We start from the raw sequence: 20,676 nt of genomic DNA, 5'->3' as shown, positions 1-20,676 counted from the left end.
GGAACAATTATAAATTTAAAAATATATATATTTTACAATTTGCTATTATATTGGCAATATTGGCAAATACAATATTGACCTGCATTATAACAGCCTGTAATATCGACTTTCGAGCAATAAGTCAGTGTGCCAATTACCTTCTAATTCATTAATCAATAAATCACTAACTCTTTAGATACATTTAAACGGACATCTCAGCAAAAAATGAAAATTTTGTCTTAATTTACTCACCCTCGAGTTGTTCCAAATCTGTATGAATTTCTTTGTTCTGATAAACAGAGAGAAAGATATTTGGAAGAATGCTTGTAACCAAACAGTTCTTGGCCACCATTGACTACCACAGTAGGATACAATAAAAGGGTAGTCAAATTTTCCCCAGAACTGTTTGGTTTCCTACCTTCTTCGAAATATCTTCTTTTGTGTTTAATTGAACAAAGAAATTAAAAAATAAATCCTACTATGGTAGTTAATGGTGGCCAAGAACTGTTTGGTTACAAAGCATTCTTCCAAATACATTTCTCGGTGTTCATCAGAACAAAGAAATGTATACAGATTTGGAACAACTTAAAGGGGAATACATTACTAAGGGGCAGTTGTGGCCTAGTGGTTAGAGAGTCAGACTTGTAACCAGAAGGTCACTGGTTTGATTCTCAAGGCCAGCAGGTAGACTGACATGCCCTTGCCCCTTTGCTGTGTTTGGGGTGTGTGTTTTCACTACTCACTGGATGGGTTAAACGCAGAGGTCACATTTCGGTTATGGGTCACCATAACTGACAAATAGGTAGGGTTGGGAATCGTTTCAGTTTTATCGATTCCGATTCCAATTCTGATTCTGCTTATCGATTTCGATTCTTATCGATTCCCAGTTTCGATTCCACAGTTGAAGTAAAACATTTAGATATCAACCTGTATGGTCATTTAGCCTGCTTATTGACTTGTTTGCAAAATATATATATATATTTATGAGCACTGTTTTGTGTATATTTACACATAAAAACACACCTTTTCTGATTTATTACAATTTGTATTATCATAGTTGAACTACATCATGGTTAAACTGCAGTTACTATAATGCAACTATGGTTAATTTGTGATTCCTGTGCTTTAATACAAATTCTACAGCTAAACTATGCTTACTATAGTAAAAAATATCGATAATTTTCATAAGGGCTTTTATTGAGATATCAGCAGATCATGCAACGCATGTACTTTTCTGAAAATATGCACACAGGAATTGATAAGAGGAATTCAAATTTTAATCTCAAGTATGCGATTCCTATTCCTTTCGATTCCGATCCGATTCCTAGCCTTTCGATTCCGATTCCAAATTGGAATTAATTTTCGATTCCCAACCCTACAAATAGGTCACTTTCATTAAGACAGAATTTTCATTTTTGGGTGACGTATTTTTATGTATACATAAAAAACGTATTTAGGTTAGTGTCTTTCAATGGAAAAATCTGAAATAATCTAGTTTTATTAGTTTGCAAATGTTTAAAATGTAATACTTTGAAAAAAAAGCATTACTGTATGCTACAATTTTTATATTCCATAACTTGTATGATTTGAAAACTCAAGATTAAGATTATATACAGAATGCGTCCACATAAATGCTTTCATCTCACCTTTACAGACCACAATTTTGGACAATAAAACTTATCAAATCAGCCACAACAATGCAAGATTCCTCTTACATGTCAACAATCTATTTATTGGTTCATTGTATTTACAAAAGTGCATTGATAATAGTGGGGGTTCCAACATTTTTTGATAATGACAACAATAATCAACCTTAAAAAGCATGCCTTCAGTTCTTGCAGTTTAAAGCTGTCTTTATTCAATCTAGATCCAGGCAGGCACACCCGGTATACTGTTAGCTTGAGGGACAGATACACTGCACAAGGCACTTTAACTTCACCTACTCTCTCGCAGCTCAAGAACAGGACATCACTGAGCTAAATGAAAACTACATCTTTACCAGCAATACAATCATCCTCTCAAATATACTTGCACTCAACGCTTGTAAAAATCTTACTGGATCATAATTTATACATTTCTGCTGAGCTCATTATGTACCGTACAGCTCCTCATGTCTAAGTATAACAGATTTGTCAGGAGGCATTTTGTGGGGGAAAAGACAGAATGTCAGTCCAAATAATAATATATGCACACGTGAGCAAAACCCGACAGACTGAAGAAGAAAGGTTTGGTTTATTAAAGTTTGGATTCTTCCCAGGTTTGTTTTTTAAATACATTTGTTCATAAATCTCAAATGGGTCCTGTGGAGGCAGCTGGAGCTAGAATCCAAAGCGGTCATCTGACAGCACGCTGTAAGAGGAGGAACTCGTTTTGCAGGCTAGCGTCTTTTAGCGACTGATGTATCGTTGAGATGACCAATGAAGTTGGGAGGAGGAGCTTGTAAAGGATTATGGGGTCAGCCAGGCAGGGTGGCGTGAGGGGAGCAGGATGGTGAACTGTACAGTTTCACGAAGTGAGCAGGATGTGGTACGTAAGTAAGATGGCAGCGGACAGACCTGGGCCCGTTAAAGATTCTTTCAGCTTCTTCTTGATTTTGAGTGCTGGATTAGCCACTGAAGTGTAATGTCTGAGGACAAACGGTACCATAAGTAAGACCGACTAAAAATACAGCAGATAAAACATTTGTTTTATGCTGGAATACATGGATTTCAGACTCCCCAAAGAGTCTTACTTACCAATGTTATCTTTTTCTTTGCAGGAAATAGAGTAGCAGCAAATCTCCCTGTCTTGAATAGCAGCCAAGTTCCTATAGAAACACAAATGCTGATTAACAATAAATATTAACAATGTATAAGGTTTCATTTAAACAAAACAAAAATGTAAACACAAGCTAACCTAGCAACAGAAGCTCAATGGAAACATTTTACAGTCCAACTCAAAGCAACGTTTTAGGAATGACCAATAGGTGGCAGTCATTCTTATAACAACAAAAGACCCCCAAACCACATAACCTTTTCTTCACCCATCAGAACCAGATGACTAAACTCTAATCTAAACTCTGACTCATCTACTTCTCACAATTCGTAGACAACGTGACAATATCTTTGACCCAGGAATGGTGAAGGGGGTGGGGAGTTCACTATAACGAAACTACAAAAGAAAGTACAAACGGGCCACAGCTGGTGTGACACAATCATAAATAGTGAAATGCTGGCAAAAAAAATGCTGGCAAAATATTGAAACGCAACTAGATACAAATAAATTAAAAAGATAAAGAGAGCAAGAAATGTGTTCTCCTAATGTTAATTACATTAAGTTATGAAGGAGTAATCTTATAAGCAGCATCAGATGATTTGGCAGAGTGATGTGGAGAGAAGTTTGTGTAACTAGCACGCACGCATGCATGCACACACAGGATGAAGCTACTTACATTTTTTCAATGAGCTGTTTCTCATCCAATGCATTGGGTAGATCTCTCTTATTTCCAAGCACCAACACCTGAAATGAAAAATATAGCCATTGCAGACATAGTAAAGGTAACAAGATGTTTGTGCAATGGTGTGCAGAACAAAAAAATGTGGCTTACAGGGATTCCTTGTAACTGTGGCTTGTCTAGAAGATTGTGCAACTCGTTTCTGGAGGCTTCAACTTTCTCCCGGTCAGCTGCGTCCACCATGTAACTTTGAAAGGAAAAAAATCATTTTTTCAATTGTGTCATTTTGTAACAGACTCTTCCCTAATAGATGATGGGACAGAGATATACTTACACTATTGCGTTCACTCCACGACAGTATCTCTCCCACATGCTCCTGAACCTAGGCTGACCCCCTATATCCCAGATCTGCACAAAAGCATACTCAGATCAGCATGTCATTGGTTTACGAATAAATAAAATTTGCTAAATCTTACCACTGCATGAGATTTAATATTAAATGTTTAAAAGCACTGGACCTTGATGGTGACGTTGCCTTTTGTGACCTTCCTCATGTTGAACCCGACAGTAGGTATCATGTCTTCACTGAACATGCCCGACTAGGGGAAAAAGAAATAAATGATAAAACTTGATATTAAAGAGCATTTCAAGATTCAAGATTTTTTTTAATAAATCAGGTGATCTAGTCTGTTGATCCACTGATCAGAATGTATATGAATTTGCAAGTTTTTTCAAAATCCTTATTCACTTTTATTCTAGGAACAATTACATTTTTTTGTTACCCCATTTTTTGTTCGATCAACATTAGGGAAAATCAGTGATGGTAGATTTTTTATTTCTGGATGAACTATTCCTTTAAAAAAAAAATTTATTCACACACATATGTACTTTGTTTTTGTTTTCCTGTTGGTTTTGACACCCTGTTTTTTTCCTTTTGCTGTACGTGTAGGCCTGTATCAGTGGCCGTTAAGAGCTTCCCATAAGAAACACTTAAAAAGAAAGTTCTTAAACAGACTTCAAAAGCCAGACAAAGGAATCTTACGACAGACTGAATGTGGAATACTGCCATCTACTGTACGGAACTACTGAAGTTCTAAAATTGAGGTCATAAGATTTCCTCTGTACATTTCCATCACCAACTCATCCTCAGTGTCTAACAGAGATTTTGGATCTAATAAAGAGTGTGCCAGTATCACATGGAAAACAACGAACACCATCATGGCAACAAACCTTAACTCTGCCCACATGTAGGAAAGTGCAAGAAATGTAACGATTCAATTATTTAATTATTATTTGTGCTTACAGTGAACTTATGTATATTGTATATCTTATAACTTTAATAAACCCACATCTCCCACCTCACCACCAATGACCCAGAGATGAGGTTTGCCTTTATAGGAAAACTCCCTCCCCCCAAACTCTCTTTCCCCTCCTGATATTAGTAAACCACATTCTCTGAACTGTAAAATGCTTTACTCAGTACTTGACATTTACTGCAGAACACCAATTACTAAAGTTAGTTAACATTGATAAAAATCATCAACCAATGCATATCAGATGATGAAGTTCAGAAGTTCAACCTTACCCAATTCCGCCCTTGATACTAATAAAATATTAATGTGAGAGTTTACCAATGATCACTGCAGGACAAGTCTGTTAAAGCCTGTACTTAGTAAGTTGATAGTGACAATGGTGAAGTGACTTAACGGTCCAGTGTATGAAATTTAGCGGCATCTAGTGGTGAGGTTGCGAACTGCAACCAACGGCTCACTACTCCACCTCACCCCCCCTCCCTTTCAAAGCACTATGGTAGCTGACACAGGAGTAAGATGTCGCTACGTTTTCACTTCTTTGTCGAAGGAGATAACGTATTTACAAAATGCACTCGGTAGAGCATTTTTTCCGTTTAGGGCATGGCGAATTCCATGCAAGAGGACACGCGGTGTATGTAGATAGAAATATCTCATTCTACGGTAATAAAAACATAACCCTTTATTATGTAAGGTCTTTATACACCTCTAAAGACATAGTAATGCATATTATATTGCATTTCTGTCAATAGATCCTCCAAAAAAAAAAAAATCACAAACTGGACGTTTAAAGACACTAAAAAGTATTCTCCAGGCAGCTCAGAACCATAAAATGTGATACAACAACAAACAAAAACCAGCCTTTCACCATCTGGTCAGAAAACGCAGCACCTCTATACTCCCATATGCTTTGAATTCTTGACCTGTTTTACAAAACAGGTGTAAAAGCACTACTGTGTGAACTTCACCTACTGTATAGATTCCGTCTGTGGCTACCTATGTTACAGTCTGGCCAAACAGTACAAACACAAATGTCTCAGAAATTCCAGTTACAAAATGACGCTTATGGTTTAATGTGACCTTTTAATATAAAGCTCTGGGGGAGATATGACCAAATCTACTTATTTGGTCACATGACACATGCAGTACCGCATGTGAAGGGTTCCAGGGATTCCAACTTCCCTTTAGCATAATCACAATTCACAAGTATGCCAAGTATGCAGACGTCAAAAAACTCTGCCTCAAAAACCAGACATTTCAGAAGAACTTTTCAGGGAAAGAAAAAAAAATCCACACTTGATCTCATCTGACAGTTTGAGTGAAAATGAACAACATATATGGGCAACATGGTAGGGAAATGCTTAAACACTTAACACTTCAAGCATAAGGCCTCTCTAGCTTATGCCAACATAAGCCTTTTTAGCACAAATGGAATCCAGTAAGCTGTCTTAGTCTAATTTACTTAAAGATACATTTCAACCTTGGGTATCTAACTGAACTACTGTGACCACCACACTGACTTATCTTGTGCTAATGCAACAATCACATGATTAGGAACGTCACTTGACCAGGAAGAACCACATTTAACAAGTGCAAGTCTTGTGACTAATACCAGAAACTCCCAACCATCTAAACACACAGACACGCACATTGTGCATTAACAAATAAAGTGACAGTCAGACAGATAATAGTTTATATATCATTGTTATATATGTTAACTGTTGTTTGCAACTTCACTGAGATACAGTATAGCTATGGGAAATAAAAATCTACCAAGGTGATTGTAAATTAAAGTTAACATTTACAATAAAAAGGAAAATACAACAAACAAAGTCTTTCCTACATTACCCATGGTAAATACTATTCATACATATGATTGATGCTTACTCACACTTATTCACATTAAAACGCTTCTGTATGACCGAAAATGTCTTGAATGCACTTTTCAAACTCAGAGCTACACTGCCGAGATAAGACATAAGTGACATTTCTGTGCCCACATCAAAGACAAAATGGTTTAAAACATAGTCGTTTTCTCACCATTAAAGAACATACCGCCCTATGAATAGTTCCGCTGCATGATTTTGTGAAACAAATCTTACACTCTTAATCCAACGACCAAAATTATAGCCTATTTATTTGTCAGAGGTGGACCAGCCAGATATAAAGTACAAGCCATATGGCATATCAACAAGGCAACTGAATATAATGCAAACCTGTAAGAAAAATTGTGTTATTTTGAATCTATTACTTGCATTCAAGTGTAACTTCGCATATTTGTCTTGCCTTCGCATATTTGTCTTGCGCTAAATTTAAAGCAATAGTTAGTTCCTTAAAAAATATATGTCATCACTCGCTCATGTCCTTCAAAACCCAAAGTAGGGGTATTGAGACTTGACTCCACAGGTAATATTAACTACTTATATAAGTAGCTTTTCTGAGATTATTTCCAATCTAGTTTCACTTATGGAAAACAGCACTGTAAACACAAAGGTTTTGTACAATATGACAGTGAGTTAATTATACATTCATACATTTGTACATACATCATACAAATGTAAATGTATATGTAAATATAATTATAACGGATTTCCATTTTTTAGTGAACTATCCCCAAGGACTTCAAAAGTGAGTCACTAGACTGATGTTGAGGGCGGTGCTGATGTAAGTTGGTGTAATACAGCAGATAAACAAGCCTGACGTGTTGAATCATGTGCTACGCAGACCAAGCATCAAGTTTCCTATCAGCAAATACAACTCATCAATGTACAAGGATCTGGTAGAGGAGTGTGTCACTGCAATTCTTTCTATATACTGTAAACCCCTTATTTCCATTACCATAAAATTGTTTTTTTTCATAACACAACTAATAAATCCATACTTATCCATCAAAACATTCGTGTTATTGCAAGCTGCTTGTACCAATTGAACTGCGCTGTCTTTGGATCAATGAGTTCAAGAGTAAACAGAGCTGAGAGTGACATAACAAGTAACGTTAACTTAAAAGGAAAGAGATGTTTACTCTGCGTTTACAGTTTGAATTCAGTAAATTAGTAATCAATGTCAACAAACACAATCGACTAAGAACTATCAAAATAGTCAGGGTCCTCTGGGAGCGAAAGTTAGCATGTTAGCTTTGAAATTCCCTGACTGTTCTGTTAACGTGTAACGTTATACTATTAATAAATGTTCATACATTTTTACTATCAGTAAATCAACGGCTATCATCGCTTGGTGTACTAAACTGACAGTCAGTCGCCTGGGCTAGCTCATGCTAACAGTCCAGCTAAACGCAAACACTCACCGCGATCACGTTAACAAACGTCGTTTTCCCCGAATACTGCAGCCCGACGAGGGTTAACTCCATCTCTTCCTTCCAGAAGAGAGCCTTAAACCAGTCCAGGAGACGGTTAATCATGGCCAACATTTTCAGATGCTGGATTTATAGGTCTATGATGGTTTTGTTTGCAACGTTTTTGTCACCACCACTGATATGTAGCGTAGTGTTTGGGAGGAACTGACCGCTGTCATATGACTGGTACGTTTGCGTAGTCTTTTATGTTTACACGGGTTAAAGCTGCACCACTTTTGCGCAGGACCTCACAGGGAAAACGCGGGCCTCGGTCAGGTGTTTTCATACTGGGGTCGGGTTCTAGTGCTTTTATTTAATATACAAGAAGATGAAATACAGTAGAATACCGTATCATTTGACAACAAACAGGATTTAATCAAATTAGCACACATTTTTACAATATTTATCAAAAATATTGTATAATAAAATCCGATTAACTGCCGTAAACATCTATTAACATTAATATAGTAAAGTCTCTATTTTTGTATATTTTATTTTCACAGATTACAGCAAATAACAGAATATGCAAAAAATAGAATAAGTTAAGCAATGTTTTGAAACTTTAAACAAGATTTACATAAGATTTATAAGTGCAAGTCATCACTTAAATGTGGTTCTCCTACAACACTGTTGCTTCTAAAGTCATATTCACTTCATTCCCCATTCATTGTATTGCATGAAAATAAGTTTAAGTTAGGTACAATTTACTGTACAGTCTACAGACTTTTGTTCCAGAAAGTCTACAACAAACAAAATGACAGAATAATTTGATAAACTGTTTCAATTTTAACTGTTAACTGATGTTTAAAAAACTTAGTAAAATACATAGTTGCATCTTTCAATTACTGTCTGCTGTTCACTGTTTTTTAACACCTGAGTGGTATTTAAGTGGTTTGACAAAATAAATCAATGGTAAACATCTGACTCAGAGAGGAAGTTCTTAATCACAGGTACTCTGTCCAAGGTCAAAGGGACCATCCACATGATCAGCAAGTCTTCATTATTTGTTTCATAGTAGATCATACTGCATCAAGATAAGCTGATTGTCATAGATGTTATATCCAAAGCTGAAGAAAAGGCCAGTTTATTGTCTGTTTTTCAAAAAGATCTTTCAAGGTATTAAGGGTTCACACTTTAAAGAGAGTTCCGAAGTTGTCTTGGAGTCACTTTCATCATCACCCATTTCCTCCTTTGATAGTTTGCAATTACATGCATCTGAGGGCAAAGCCACCTTGTGTGTGTATGGTTGAAATACTGTAAAAAAATCAATTACATTAGCATAGAGGGTAATTTCTTACAACTTCAGTTCTCCGCTAAAAAGTAAACCTAAAGACGAATTGAACTTGAAATAATTTCTTTTACAGTGTCTAAGTAAAACATGTTGTTACATTTAAAACAAACGTATATTAACCTTTATTAAAAATATTAATATAAATAATTAAAATATTAATATGAATTCAATTTAATTACCAACCAGGTTTTTGGTCACCAAGATTGTACAGTAATAGTATGATAATCATTCATTCAGTATTTTGGAATATTTTGAAATATATCACAGTATTATTGCATTATTATATGATAAGCTCACTATACAGCCCACTATATAGAAATATAGAATATAGTAGAATATTTTTCCTTTTAACTGTCTTCAAAGATTAGTAAGTAAAGAGATCTCTCAGAAAACTACATGAAAACGTTACTTACATGTTCTATGCTTTCTGCATTTGAAATGTAGAGAAGCAGTGTACATGACAAGCAGCAGGCAGATAAAGACAGTGAATGTTAAACAGGCCATCATAATGTAGTAATAATTGTCAATATGGGGTGCTTTACTTGCTTCTTTTGCATTTGTGTCTTCTGAAGGAAAAATACAAATAGCAAAAAAATTAAACATGAAGAATATTTTGAAACGTTTGGGAAATTATAAAAAGATAGTTTAAAACCAGACTATGATCAGGGCCGATATATACCCCGTGAATCACCAGATTATAAGAATGAATAACATTCAGAAAGTTAAGAAATGTTAATTTCATCTTCAGAAATCACTCTGAATAATAGGCTATCGGTATCGGTGTAGAAATTTAGGATCAGTGCATCATAATAAATACCTGTCATTATAAGTGTAATATGTTATAACTGCATCCAACTGCACATCTGCTGCCGATACCTTGAAGCTGTATACAAATACTGGTACTTAAAGTTTTACTGCTGTTTTCCATTCTATTTACTTGCCATTAATCTGACAATTTATACACAAAATAGTACTTAACGTTTCAATGTTTATAATCTGTGTTTACTAGCAATTTACAACCTGGCAACTTTATCCATAACTCTTTTAACTTGTTATACTGTTTGTGTTGAAATCTATTCAAAGCCATTTTTCCACACTACAAAAGGGATAGTTCACCCAAAAATGAAAATTTTGTGATAATTTACTCACCCTCAGGCCGTTCCAAACCTGTCTAAATGTCTTTGTTCTGCTGAACACAAAGGAAGATTTTTGGAAGAATGTCAGGAACCAAACAGATCTCATCCCCTATTTACTGCCATAGTAGGGACAATAAATACTATGGGAGTCAATGGGAGATGAAATCTGTTTGGTTACTGACATTCTTCCAAATATCTTCCTTTGTGTTTAGCAGAACAAAGACATGTATACAGGTTTGGAACAATCTGAAAGTGAGTAAATGATGACACCATTTTCATAATTTGGGTGAACTACGCCTTTAATATTTTGTTATTTATACGTTTACTGTTAATATTACGTACTTGTATATAATGTTCATTCCTGTAAATATGTGGATTTTACTTTATTTTATAATGCACCAATGGACAGACACATATCAAATTTAGATAATACAGTTTAAAGTTCCTCTAATGATGTCTTTGCATGTGGCATGATGATGATGATACAGACCATAACCAGCACATCTTGCATTGTGGGTTCTGTTTCCAGCGAAGATCATTTTAAAGCCATCGCACCTGATTTCAGAAATTCAGTTATCACGTGACAAAAACATCTTAAGGCAGAACTTAAAATAAAAATATAGCAATGTTTTACTTTGCAAAGGATTTACAGGTTCCGTCCTCATCATCCTTGTATGTCCCGTCAGCACACGGCTTACAATTGTAAGAGTAATCAAAGTTCCCTGACAAAACCCCGAAAAGAAAAACAAAAAGGTGAACGATTTTACAAAAGTATGTTTATCAAATTATCTGACAGTTTACACATCTTTAATGTGGTCCTATATCTCACAGGGGTCTCTCTATATTACAACCACAAAAAAGTTCCCTGATGGGCAGGAAAGACCCAAGGAGTGAGTGAGCTCATGCATACTATTTAATGTGAGTGCTGTGATACAGTCAGGGTTATTAATTGAAAAGGTAAGCTTACCATCTCTGATCAGTCGAAAGCCAGGTGGACATGTTGGTCTGGGCACACACCCAGAGCATTTATCGTCACTGCATAAAGGCTTGTCAGTACAGAAGCATCTTAAATCGTCCGAAGCTGCTGGACATTTCCCACACACACTCTTACCATTGTTCTCTGAACATTTTTTTGTGGGATACTCCCCTGTAAAATACGACAGTTTATGTAAATTGAAGTCATTTAGACAGAACAAGACTAAATTATCACAATTATCACTAAATTAAGAGAAAATACTATATGACTATGATGTCCACATTTATTTCACAGCCCACTATTGTTACTATACTGTATGTCAACAACTATGCCATCTGTATTTATTTTTATTAACATCTCAAAAAAGTTTATAGACATCTAAGAATTAAAGTTGCAAAACACAACATTTATTTCAAAAGACAATGAAATCACACCGAAACTGTGCATATAGTATAAGTGTTCATAGTCTTTTGACTATCATAGGGGTCTTACCTGAAGGGCAGGCTTGACAACAATTCCCACCATTTTTGAATTGGACCGCCCAGTCACAGTCACCAGCCAGAGTTAAAATCCAGACATTATAAACACAGAGCAATGTAAACCAGAGCTTAAAAGTGTCCATTTCATCAGGTTGGTAGACTAGCTATCGTTCTGAATATCTGCTTTCTGTTCTCACTCTTTATCGTTTCCAACCAGTGACGTTGGTTTCAGTTCACCCCACAAAGCAGAGGTGTAAACACACAAGAGGCTGAAGACCAAAGCCAGTGTGACCAAATAAAATGACGAACACACGAACAAAATGCCTTTACCTCAGTGGACGTTTCTGCTTTGGTTGACTTTGAAAAGCATGTGATATAGCTGTGTGGTTTTTTTTATGGGAAAGAAGGAAGTAAAACACATGGTGTATTGATCAGTCAATGATGCAGATCTTAAAAATGACACAATTTAAAGTGTATTTTGTTATTGATCCAGTTGTTTATATCATGTCTTCATGGAGATTTTAGCAAGCGATTTATTTGAGAGACATGAGTGACACAAAGCTTCAGAGTGCCACTTGTTGTTAGTGGTCGCTCCAAACCACTATATCTTCATCATCATCTCTGACTGGTATTTTACAGAATATATTCCATCACTGACACTGATGTCTAATATGAGAACAAACACCTATAGAAATGCCCACTTAAAGGGATACTTCAGCCAAAAATGAAAATTCTGTCATCATTTACTCACCTTCGAGTTGTTCCAAATGTGTATACATTTCTTTGTTCTGATAACCACAGAGAGAGATATTTGGAAGAATGCTTTTAACAAACAGATCTCAACCCCCATTGACTCCCATTGGTTGTCAGTAAGAACGCCGGCGTTTGCCCCCACCGAATGCGCATGCGTCGAAGTGCTGTCGTGAACATGCACCATATAGACTGACAAGACAGGGGAGAATATATTGATTAAAGTCATTATTTTGGGGGCGGTTTTCGCACATAAAGCATTCTCGTCGCTTCAAAAAAAAATTAATTCAGCCACTATGAGCGGATGGACCAATTTGACGATGTCTTTAATACTTTTCTGGACCTTGACAACAACTATAACCATTATGTCTATGAGGAGGCCTGGAATTCTCTCGGATATCACCTAAATATCTTTATTTGTGCTCCGAAGACGCCGGGAGGTATGTTGCTCTGATTGAACTATAGGCCTGAGATGCTGGGAAAGGTTTGTCACCTTGGAATTTTAAGGATCTATCTAACACTTGTCAACTTATTTACATCGGGTGATGTCATTTCTTTACGTTGAAATGTACATTAGGGAACTTTTTAGGAAACAAAATGGTTTTATCTACAAGTCAAATGGAATGCAAAAACTTTGAAGCTTGTTATCCCAAAACTGTTGTATAGTTATATTACACCATTATAATCCCAAACCGACGGGAAAAAAACGGAAAACCGTTAAATAAGATATTTTTCTTGTAAAATTACCCGTTTTATCCGGGTGTCTTGTAAATTTAAATTTTCGTGTAATTTTATGACTTTTGACCGTATTTTTAAAAAATCTGTTAAAAACAGTAAAATTCCATAAAATAACAGTTTTTTTTACATTACATGTGGAAAATCAGAAAAAAATAACAGAAAAATTCATCAAAACAATAATCGTAAACGTAAACTTTCATTCTAGTGTCTTCAAAGTAGCTACGGTACCATTTACTTTGAATTTTGTTAGCCAGTTTCTTCGATTCTCACCCTGAGATGCTTTTTAAACAGTATTGAAGTAGTTCCCATACAGTAAATGCTGGGGTCGTATTGGCTGCCTTTTTCTCATTATTTAGTCCATAATCCATTTTATAACCACACTGTAAAACTTTGCTGTATTTTGTATTTTAGCTTATATTTTCTTTCAAAAAACAAGACTGAATCTTAGGTCACATTTCTTTTTATGTAAATGTATCATAATCATAAAGTTTTAAATAGTTTTACAAGAAAACAAGACAAATATGCTTAGGAAGAATGTCATTTTTTGCAGTGTTGCTGTGCTAATACCAGTAATAAGACCTCTTCTAGCTCATTTTGAAGTTTTTTTTATTTTGATTAAAGTAAAATTTAACTCAAATTGAAAACAGTGCTAATAGGAAAGTAGTATCAAGTAGTAGTTAAATCTACAGTAAGTTACTGGCAAACATGCTGCAAAACTACAGCAAAGTTTTACAGTACATCTTATTACATAAAATTTTAGTTTTCTAATAAAATAAGCTTCACAATTATATTTTTGTCTACAAAGCACTGTTTATTGCTATATATTCTATTACGTGTCAATGTTATGAATTATTATTCTTTATATATTATCTTTGCTTACAATAAAAAGCAATCCACTTTCTAAGAAGTCTGTTGTTGGTAAAACGTCAGAGCTGAACTGACAGTAAATGCATCAACGAAGAACTGACAGTTAACAGACAGAAATCTTTGCAAAATTTGCATGTTAGCTATGACCTTTCATTTAAAGACACATACTACACCCACAACCACCAATACGCTTTAGTTCTCATTTCTTACGTCACTACACCGAAAGAGTCCGAATTCAAACCCCTTTCCTGTTTTACTAAGTCATGAACACTATTGTAGTTTGAGAATACAGCATTTTTTTTTTCATGCACATAAAAGTACATTTCTATAATAACTTTCATGTGATAGCAAATTCATCCAAAGCTGAACACCTTGGATAGGTTGGTTTAAAACCACCTTTTATAAGGGATGATGTGCAGTACATTCAGCCAATCATTATTGTAAAACCTGAAAGAGTGTTTATCAGGCAATGTTATAACTATAATGTATAAGGTATTTACTATACTTACAAATAAAAAACATTCTTAAATAGAAAGTTAGTCAGCAGCAATGTACGAATAAGGTAAAGATTAGAAAGCAATTATATTATTTTATTATATCTTATTCTTTCTATAACATCACAAACAGATGGCTTAAGTGTCCTTTACATTACTTGATATTTAACCGAGATTTTCTTTCAACTCTTCTCTAGATTCTCATAACACAGGCGATGATGTCACAGAGAAGAGGTGGTCTGTGTGGTCTCTAGTAGACGTCTTGCAAATATCACTTGCGCGTGTCTGTTTGGTTTTGTTCAGAGACTCCCTCTGCTTGCGCAAAGGCACACCCAGCAGAAGTGCAGCTAACTGACGTGATCTAAACGAAATGTCACATGCTCAGGATGAGGTTAACGTCACGTAAAACTTGTGGTTGATTCTCAATTGTGTGTTGTTAAAGTGCTGAGCCACCACGTGTCACTTATAATTTACTGCAATACAGAATGTTCTAAGGTGTATCATGCACATACTGAAAAAATATTTAGTATGTTATATTTGTGTTGACATGTTTGCTGTTTTACATCATTATGCCCTGCTGAAAAACAACAACAACAAAAATTCTAATGGTTTTCATTATGAAGCATCCAGTATTTACCAAATGTACAGTATGTTTTTGTAGGATTTAATGGTTTTGGTTTTCTGTTGGTTTCCATCTATAACATCCCACCCACACTTAAACAAATCAGCATTATCCAACTAAGAATTTTCTATTGACATGTTGCATCTATTTTTTCAACTGGCTTAGTTAAGGTTTTGTGAATTTCACAAATGCCTATTGAAAAGATTGTTGCCCCGAGTGATAAATTAATACAAATTCAGTTGAGCCAATTGAAAAATGTACAAGTTACTACCAGTCACTAAAGTTTTTTTTTCCAATGAATAGAACCCAACACATTACCAGTAGAACCCAGGGTCACCATTACAGTTTCCATTAAAACCAATAATTCCAATTAAACAATCCATTAAAATCCTCTGATGGTTTTTTTAGGCTAATTCAGCAGGGTGAGGGTTTGTGTGTCAATTAAAACCATTAAAATATGAAGTGTATTGTACAAAATGGACAAAGACTAAGACACTACAATTTGATCAGTTATTAATTTTGTTGATCATCTGTTGTGGTAATATGTTAGAGTATATTTTATATTCTCCTTGGTCTTGAATCAATAAGATTGTGCGCAATAAGCCTCTTCAGTTACTATAAGTACATCTATACGCAACATGCATACAACGTTTTTAATGCATCTTTAACAATATATTTGAATTCAAAGCAAAGACATCACTTTAGGCCACTATATGTAATTAATGACGTGTTTGCAAATTCAGTTTTGACATGATAGTACACATTCTTCAACATTAAATTATTTAAACATTTAAGGGTCTACTCTTAGCTACAGGAATTAAACAAAAAGACTGCATGGGAAACTAGCTTCGTAGCAATCAGGTTCACTGACGAACACAAGGGATGTGGTTCATTCGCTAAAAATTCGCAGTAGATGATTACTGAGCTGTCAGACCACGAGTGCAACGCGATCGCATGCAGTGTTTTTTGCAGACATGGCAGAGCAGTTAAAATGGAAAAAAATAGATTTTTAGATTAAGATAAACACAAAGTGCTGATGCCTGGGTGACACCAGGAAGCAGTACGGTTTTTATCTCGAAAACTTGTTTTGCAGCTGTGAGGCCCTGTAGGGGGTGTCTTATAAACAAAAGGCAAAGAAAACCAAGATAATGTATCAAAAAGGTATTATAAACATTGTTCTTGAATCAAACATCAAATGCCTTTAGCCTTTAATATCATCACACCCTGAAAAGTGTTTCACCCCTTCGTGGTTTGGGTGGGAGGCGTTGAATTGGCCACCTTTGTGGTTATCAGCCTACTTTAAATTTGAAATCCTTTTATTAAAAAGTTTCACATGTGTAGGGGTCACCACACTCTGACGCCAAATGAGGCGTCATCGTTCATAAGCTATGACTGAAACAAACCAATAGCAATTCAGGTATGGTTTTGTTAAACAGAACTTGAGTTTGTTACTACATCTACATCACATAGAAGTTAGTTTCTGTGTCATAAAAGTAATACTGAGTGCATGCTATATGAAAAAATACCAAAAAATATATATTATATTTATGTAAAAAAATAAGGCTCCTCATGTGTTGATTTTCAACATTACAAGACTTTGACGATGACTGTAACTGGTAAAAAGCATCAGTGCTCAAACAAACTTAAACCAATCTCAAAATTTAAAATGACAAAAAGCACCACAAAGTTTTTAAGAATTAAATTGAGATTCCTGGTGTAAACCACCTACAGTTGTTCCATTTTGAGCTGTTGTGGTTTCATACACGATACAAAACGTACAAAATGATGCTTTGAAGGCTGGAACGTGAGTCGGGTGGATGGAAATTTTGAAGAAGTCTTTGAACCGAAATCTATCGCCTCCCTTGAACTATGGTTCAAGACACAGAGGGAGGGGACGCAGTTAAATGTTGGAAGAAACATAAATGTAGGAGGGGACAACACCTGCTCTGTATTTGAATGTACAATTTAAATACAGAAATCAAGACAATGAAAATACCTTAGCATATTAAATGTATACTAAAGCTGACCCAATAGCGTTTTAAAGATGATTAAAATGAAATATTATTAAAAAAATAAATACGAAAATAAATCATCCTGAATGCCCTCTCCCCATCCAAAATGTCACAATTACAGTTCACATTTATTTTCATTTCATAGAAACAAAACCAAACCTTCATAATGAGGCTACATAAAAAAACAACAGTAAAGATTCTCAGAAGTTGTCCTTAGCCCACCTCAATATGGGAAATTCAGATAATTCATCATATTTCCTCTCAGGAATGCATGAGTCAACAGGATATGTCTGCGGTTAACAAATGTGATGCCATGGTAACCATGGCGTCATTCCAGCCATCCATCTACCTACAATGAGGTGTCGACTGAAGTGGCAGTTCAAGCGATATGATGAAATTTAAATTCACTGTTCAGCAGTGAATTCTCAGGTAAAGAACAAAAAAATAATGTATGCATTGAATTGGTCTCTTGAGCCATCTGAAATCAAATGATCTTAAAACAGTCTTATTATAAGCTAAAGCTACAGCTGTCATAAATTGTACATAGTAAAAATAAGTAAAAAAAACACACACAACCTGCAGAAAAGCTGAAAAAACAACAGTAATTGGAAAGTAACTCTGAAAATTAAAAGGTTTCCTACAAAACAACCATTGCTTACAACTACAAGTTTTTCACAAAAAGAAACAAGATGAGGCTTTAAAAGACTGTGTTAGACAAGCAGAGAGAGACACTTCTCCCCAGATTCTTCAACAGGCTTTTTGCATGCGCTTTCTAGAGAGAAAAAGTAAGAGGGATGTAAAGCAGGGACACGCCAGGAATCACAAATATCTACATTTTGTACCTTAAGAATATACTCCACCTTTTCGAGAGACAAGCTTTGTGTTGTTAAGAATGCAGTAGGTGGTTATACACTTATGATACAAGAGCCCCATCAGCAGAAGAATAACACCGCATACCAAGACAAGCCCTAAAATGAATTATGCAAATGAAATACAGATTAGTCTTTTTCTAATAAGAAGCAAATACAAGCATTTAATAAAAAAGGCGGTACGGGGAAAGTACACAAGATGTAGAAACGGTCTTTGTTTTGGGGCTTTGGAGTCAAGGTGGATATGACTGTGTGAACGTCTGTCGCAATGTAAGAGGTGGTTATGGTCTTTGGAGTCGAGGTGGATATGACTTTGTGAACGTCTGTCGCAATATAAGAGGTGGTTATGGTCTTTGGAGTCGAGGTGGCTATAACTGGATTACAGACAGCATCAGAGGTGTTGTTTCCTGGAATCCTAATACCACTCTTACATCTAGGAAGGAAAAATGCATGAAATTATATTCACATTTCAATCACAGAGGGTGAAAATCTTTTCTAAAGTGAAAATAGTTATAAGACTGATAAGAAAAGTTCATTCAAAATGGTGATTCTCTCATTATTTACTCGCCCCCTAATTACATCCCAGATATATGGTATGTTTTCATAAATTTATCTGTCACTATTTATACAGATTTAGGCTATGTGCTTTTTGGAGCATCAACATTTTCAGACCTACTGTATATGTAGATAAAATGATGGATGTTTTTTTATTGTTCCGCTGATGAAAGCTATACTGTACAGTACATCTGAGATGGCATGAAGGTGAGTATTTCATTTTGTAGTTGAACCCTTTGGACATTCAGTAAGAAATTACAATCAAATCATTTTATGTGCATACTGTATATGCATTTTTATTCAGCATTTTTTAACTCCTATCCTTTTAAATCACAAGATCATAAGATCAAGCAAAACATCAATAAGATCAACTGTGTCCAAACTTGTACAATATATTACAGGCTTTAAAATGAGGGCTGTCATATGTAAACATATAATCATAAACATTCTTGCCATTCACACAACTTACTCTTTCCATTTTTGACAGTCCGAGTTTTGTTTGTTTGAGAAAAATCCATGTATACATTTGATGCATAATTTTCCTAAAAGAAAAATCAGCGACAGGATGAGTTTCATAAGATTCATTATACTTGTTTGATTTTACTCAAAGTATAAAGGCAAAGTATATTTAAAGTGTAAAAGGCAGATTCTGTTGATGTTTTTTGTTTGTTTGTTTTCTTTTCTTTTAAGTTACTGCATTTGCATTTGCATTTACATTTTGTTTTAGCCTACATATATTTACTTTGTTTGATATAAAAATGTATCAATCAATCAATCAATCAATCAATCAATCAATCAATCAATTAATTAATTAACCCATAAGAAAGGTCCCGAAAAGGTCCTTTTAAAGTTTTATCTCAGACTTTTAACTCAGAAAGTGACATCTACACTTAATTCATCGTATTTGTCATAGTATCGCAAGAACCGACAGGCGGATGACATCACATTACCGGGAGAGTGAGTCAAAAGCGTATGGAGCAGTCAGCTCTCGACTCTCTCGCGATAAGGGCTGGATTGGCCATCGGGCATACCGGGCATTTTCCCGGTGGGCCGATGTACTTTTTGTGCCGAAACGGATGCATGGGCCATAGAGACGGACGGATCAGAAGCGTGAATCGAGCGCGTATGCACGGAACGCGAATACAATTGCGAATCGGACATGTATGCAGGAAAGGCAACAGTGGTGTAAAGTAAATGTAATTAGTTACTGTACTTAAGTATCTTTTTGGCTACTTTGTAGTTGTACTGAGTATTAAAGATATTAGCAACTTTTACTCTCTACTTGACTACATTTTTGAACAAGTATATGTATTCTTTACTCCACTACATTTGTAATGACTAATGCAATTACACATTACATTTTGCATGGCACCTATCTCCTATAACTCCATACTATGGAATGATACTGCGGACTATATTAAAAAGGAATTGCAAACTGCATTTGCAAATGCTTTTTCTATTTGTCGTGTCAAAATTGTGACATAATTCAAACGCAATTGCAAACCGTTTGCATTTGCATTTACGCGAACGTACAATGTCTGCCAAATTTCAAAAGGAAAAGCAAAGTCTATTTGCAAATGAATTACCTGTGTCTTACGAGTTACGACCCTGCCAGATTTAAATCGCAATAGCAATTCCCCATATGCTATTTCACTTCCTCTGGCGTCGCGTATAAGCCTGCCAAAACTCAAATGAAATCGCAAATTCCTTTGCATTTGCGTTTCCTCTGACTTGTACAGAAACCTGTCAATCAATGGCGGGGGTGGGCTTTGTATCGGGAAGTGACGTTATTCACCGTCGCAGTGGTGTTCAG

The 20,676-nt window shown here is 35.4% G+C and overlaps 3 protein-coding genes across 4 annotated transcripts in view; all 3 read right to left on the bottom strand.

The window, feature by feature from the left end:
• Positions 1-1,690: 1,690 nt before the first annotated feature.
• Positions 1,691-8,241, bottom strand: arl8ba (ADP-ribosylation factor-like 8Ba). The gene is made up of 7 exons (XM_057338933.1): positions 8,027-8,241; positions 3,931-4,011; positions 3,747-3,820; positions 3,566-3,659; positions 3,410-3,477; positions 2,715-2,785; positions 1,691-2,605 (listed from the first exon to the last, which is right to left on the bottom strand). Exons 1-7 carry the CDS (start codon positions 8,147-8,149, stop codon positions 2,556-2,558), a joined length of 561 nt encoding a protein of 186 aa, XP_057194916.1. The 5' UTR covers positions 8,150-8,241; the 3' UTR covers positions 1,691-2,555.
• Positions 8,242-8,410: 169 nt separating this feature from the next.
• Positions 8,411-12,276, bottom strand: tnfrsf18 (tumor necrosis factor receptor superfamily, member 18). 2 transcript variants are annotated; one of them, XM_057338174.1, is made up of 6 exons: positions 11,970-12,276; positions 11,469-11,648; positions 11,136-11,223; positions 10,992-11,056; positions 9,779-9,928; positions 8,411-9,328 (listed from the first exon to the last, which is right to left on the bottom strand). In XM_057338174.1, the coding sequence occupies exons 1-6, from the start codon at positions 12,097-12,099 to the stop codon at positions 9,186-9,188; spliced, it is 756 nt and encodes a 251-aa protein (XP_057194157.1). In that variant the 5' UTR covers positions 12,100-12,276; the 3' UTR covers positions 8,411-9,185. The 2 variants fall into 2 exon arrangements, with proteins under 2 accessions (XP_057194157.1, XP_057194156.1); XM_057338173.1 differs by having other exon boundaries at positions 8,412-9,328; positions 9,779-9,931; positions 11,970-12,274.
• Positions 12,277-16,526: 4,250 nt separating this feature from the next.
• Positions 16,527-20,676, bottom strand: part of si:ch73-361p23.3 (tumor necrosis factor receptor superfamily member 10C) — a 7,760-nt gene continuing 3,610 nt past the window's right edge. The window contains exons 4-7 of the mRNA XM_057338301.1: positions 19,333-19,405; positions 18,503-18,741; positions 18,300-18,407; positions 16,527-18,211 (exon numbers count right to left, since the gene is read on the bottom strand). Of these exons, the coding sequence (XP_057194284.1) occupies positions 18,150-18,211; positions 18,300-18,407; positions 18,503-18,741; positions 19,333-19,405 (482 nt within the window). The 3' untranslated portion in view covers positions 16,527-18,149. The remainder of the gene's footprint in view (positions 18,212-18,299; positions 18,408-18,502; positions 18,742-19,332; positions 19,406-20,676) is intronic.

This window comes from Triplophysa rosa, linkage group LG7, assembly GCF_024868665.1.
Source record: "Triplophysa rosa linkage group LG7, Trosa_1v2, whole genome shotgun sequence".
NCBI lineage: Eukaryota > Metazoa > Chordata > Actinopteri > Cypriniformes > Nemacheilidae > Triplophysa > Triplophysa rosa.
Note: the sequence above shows the minus strand (reverse complement) of the source record. Positions and strands in the feature narration are given on the sequence as shown.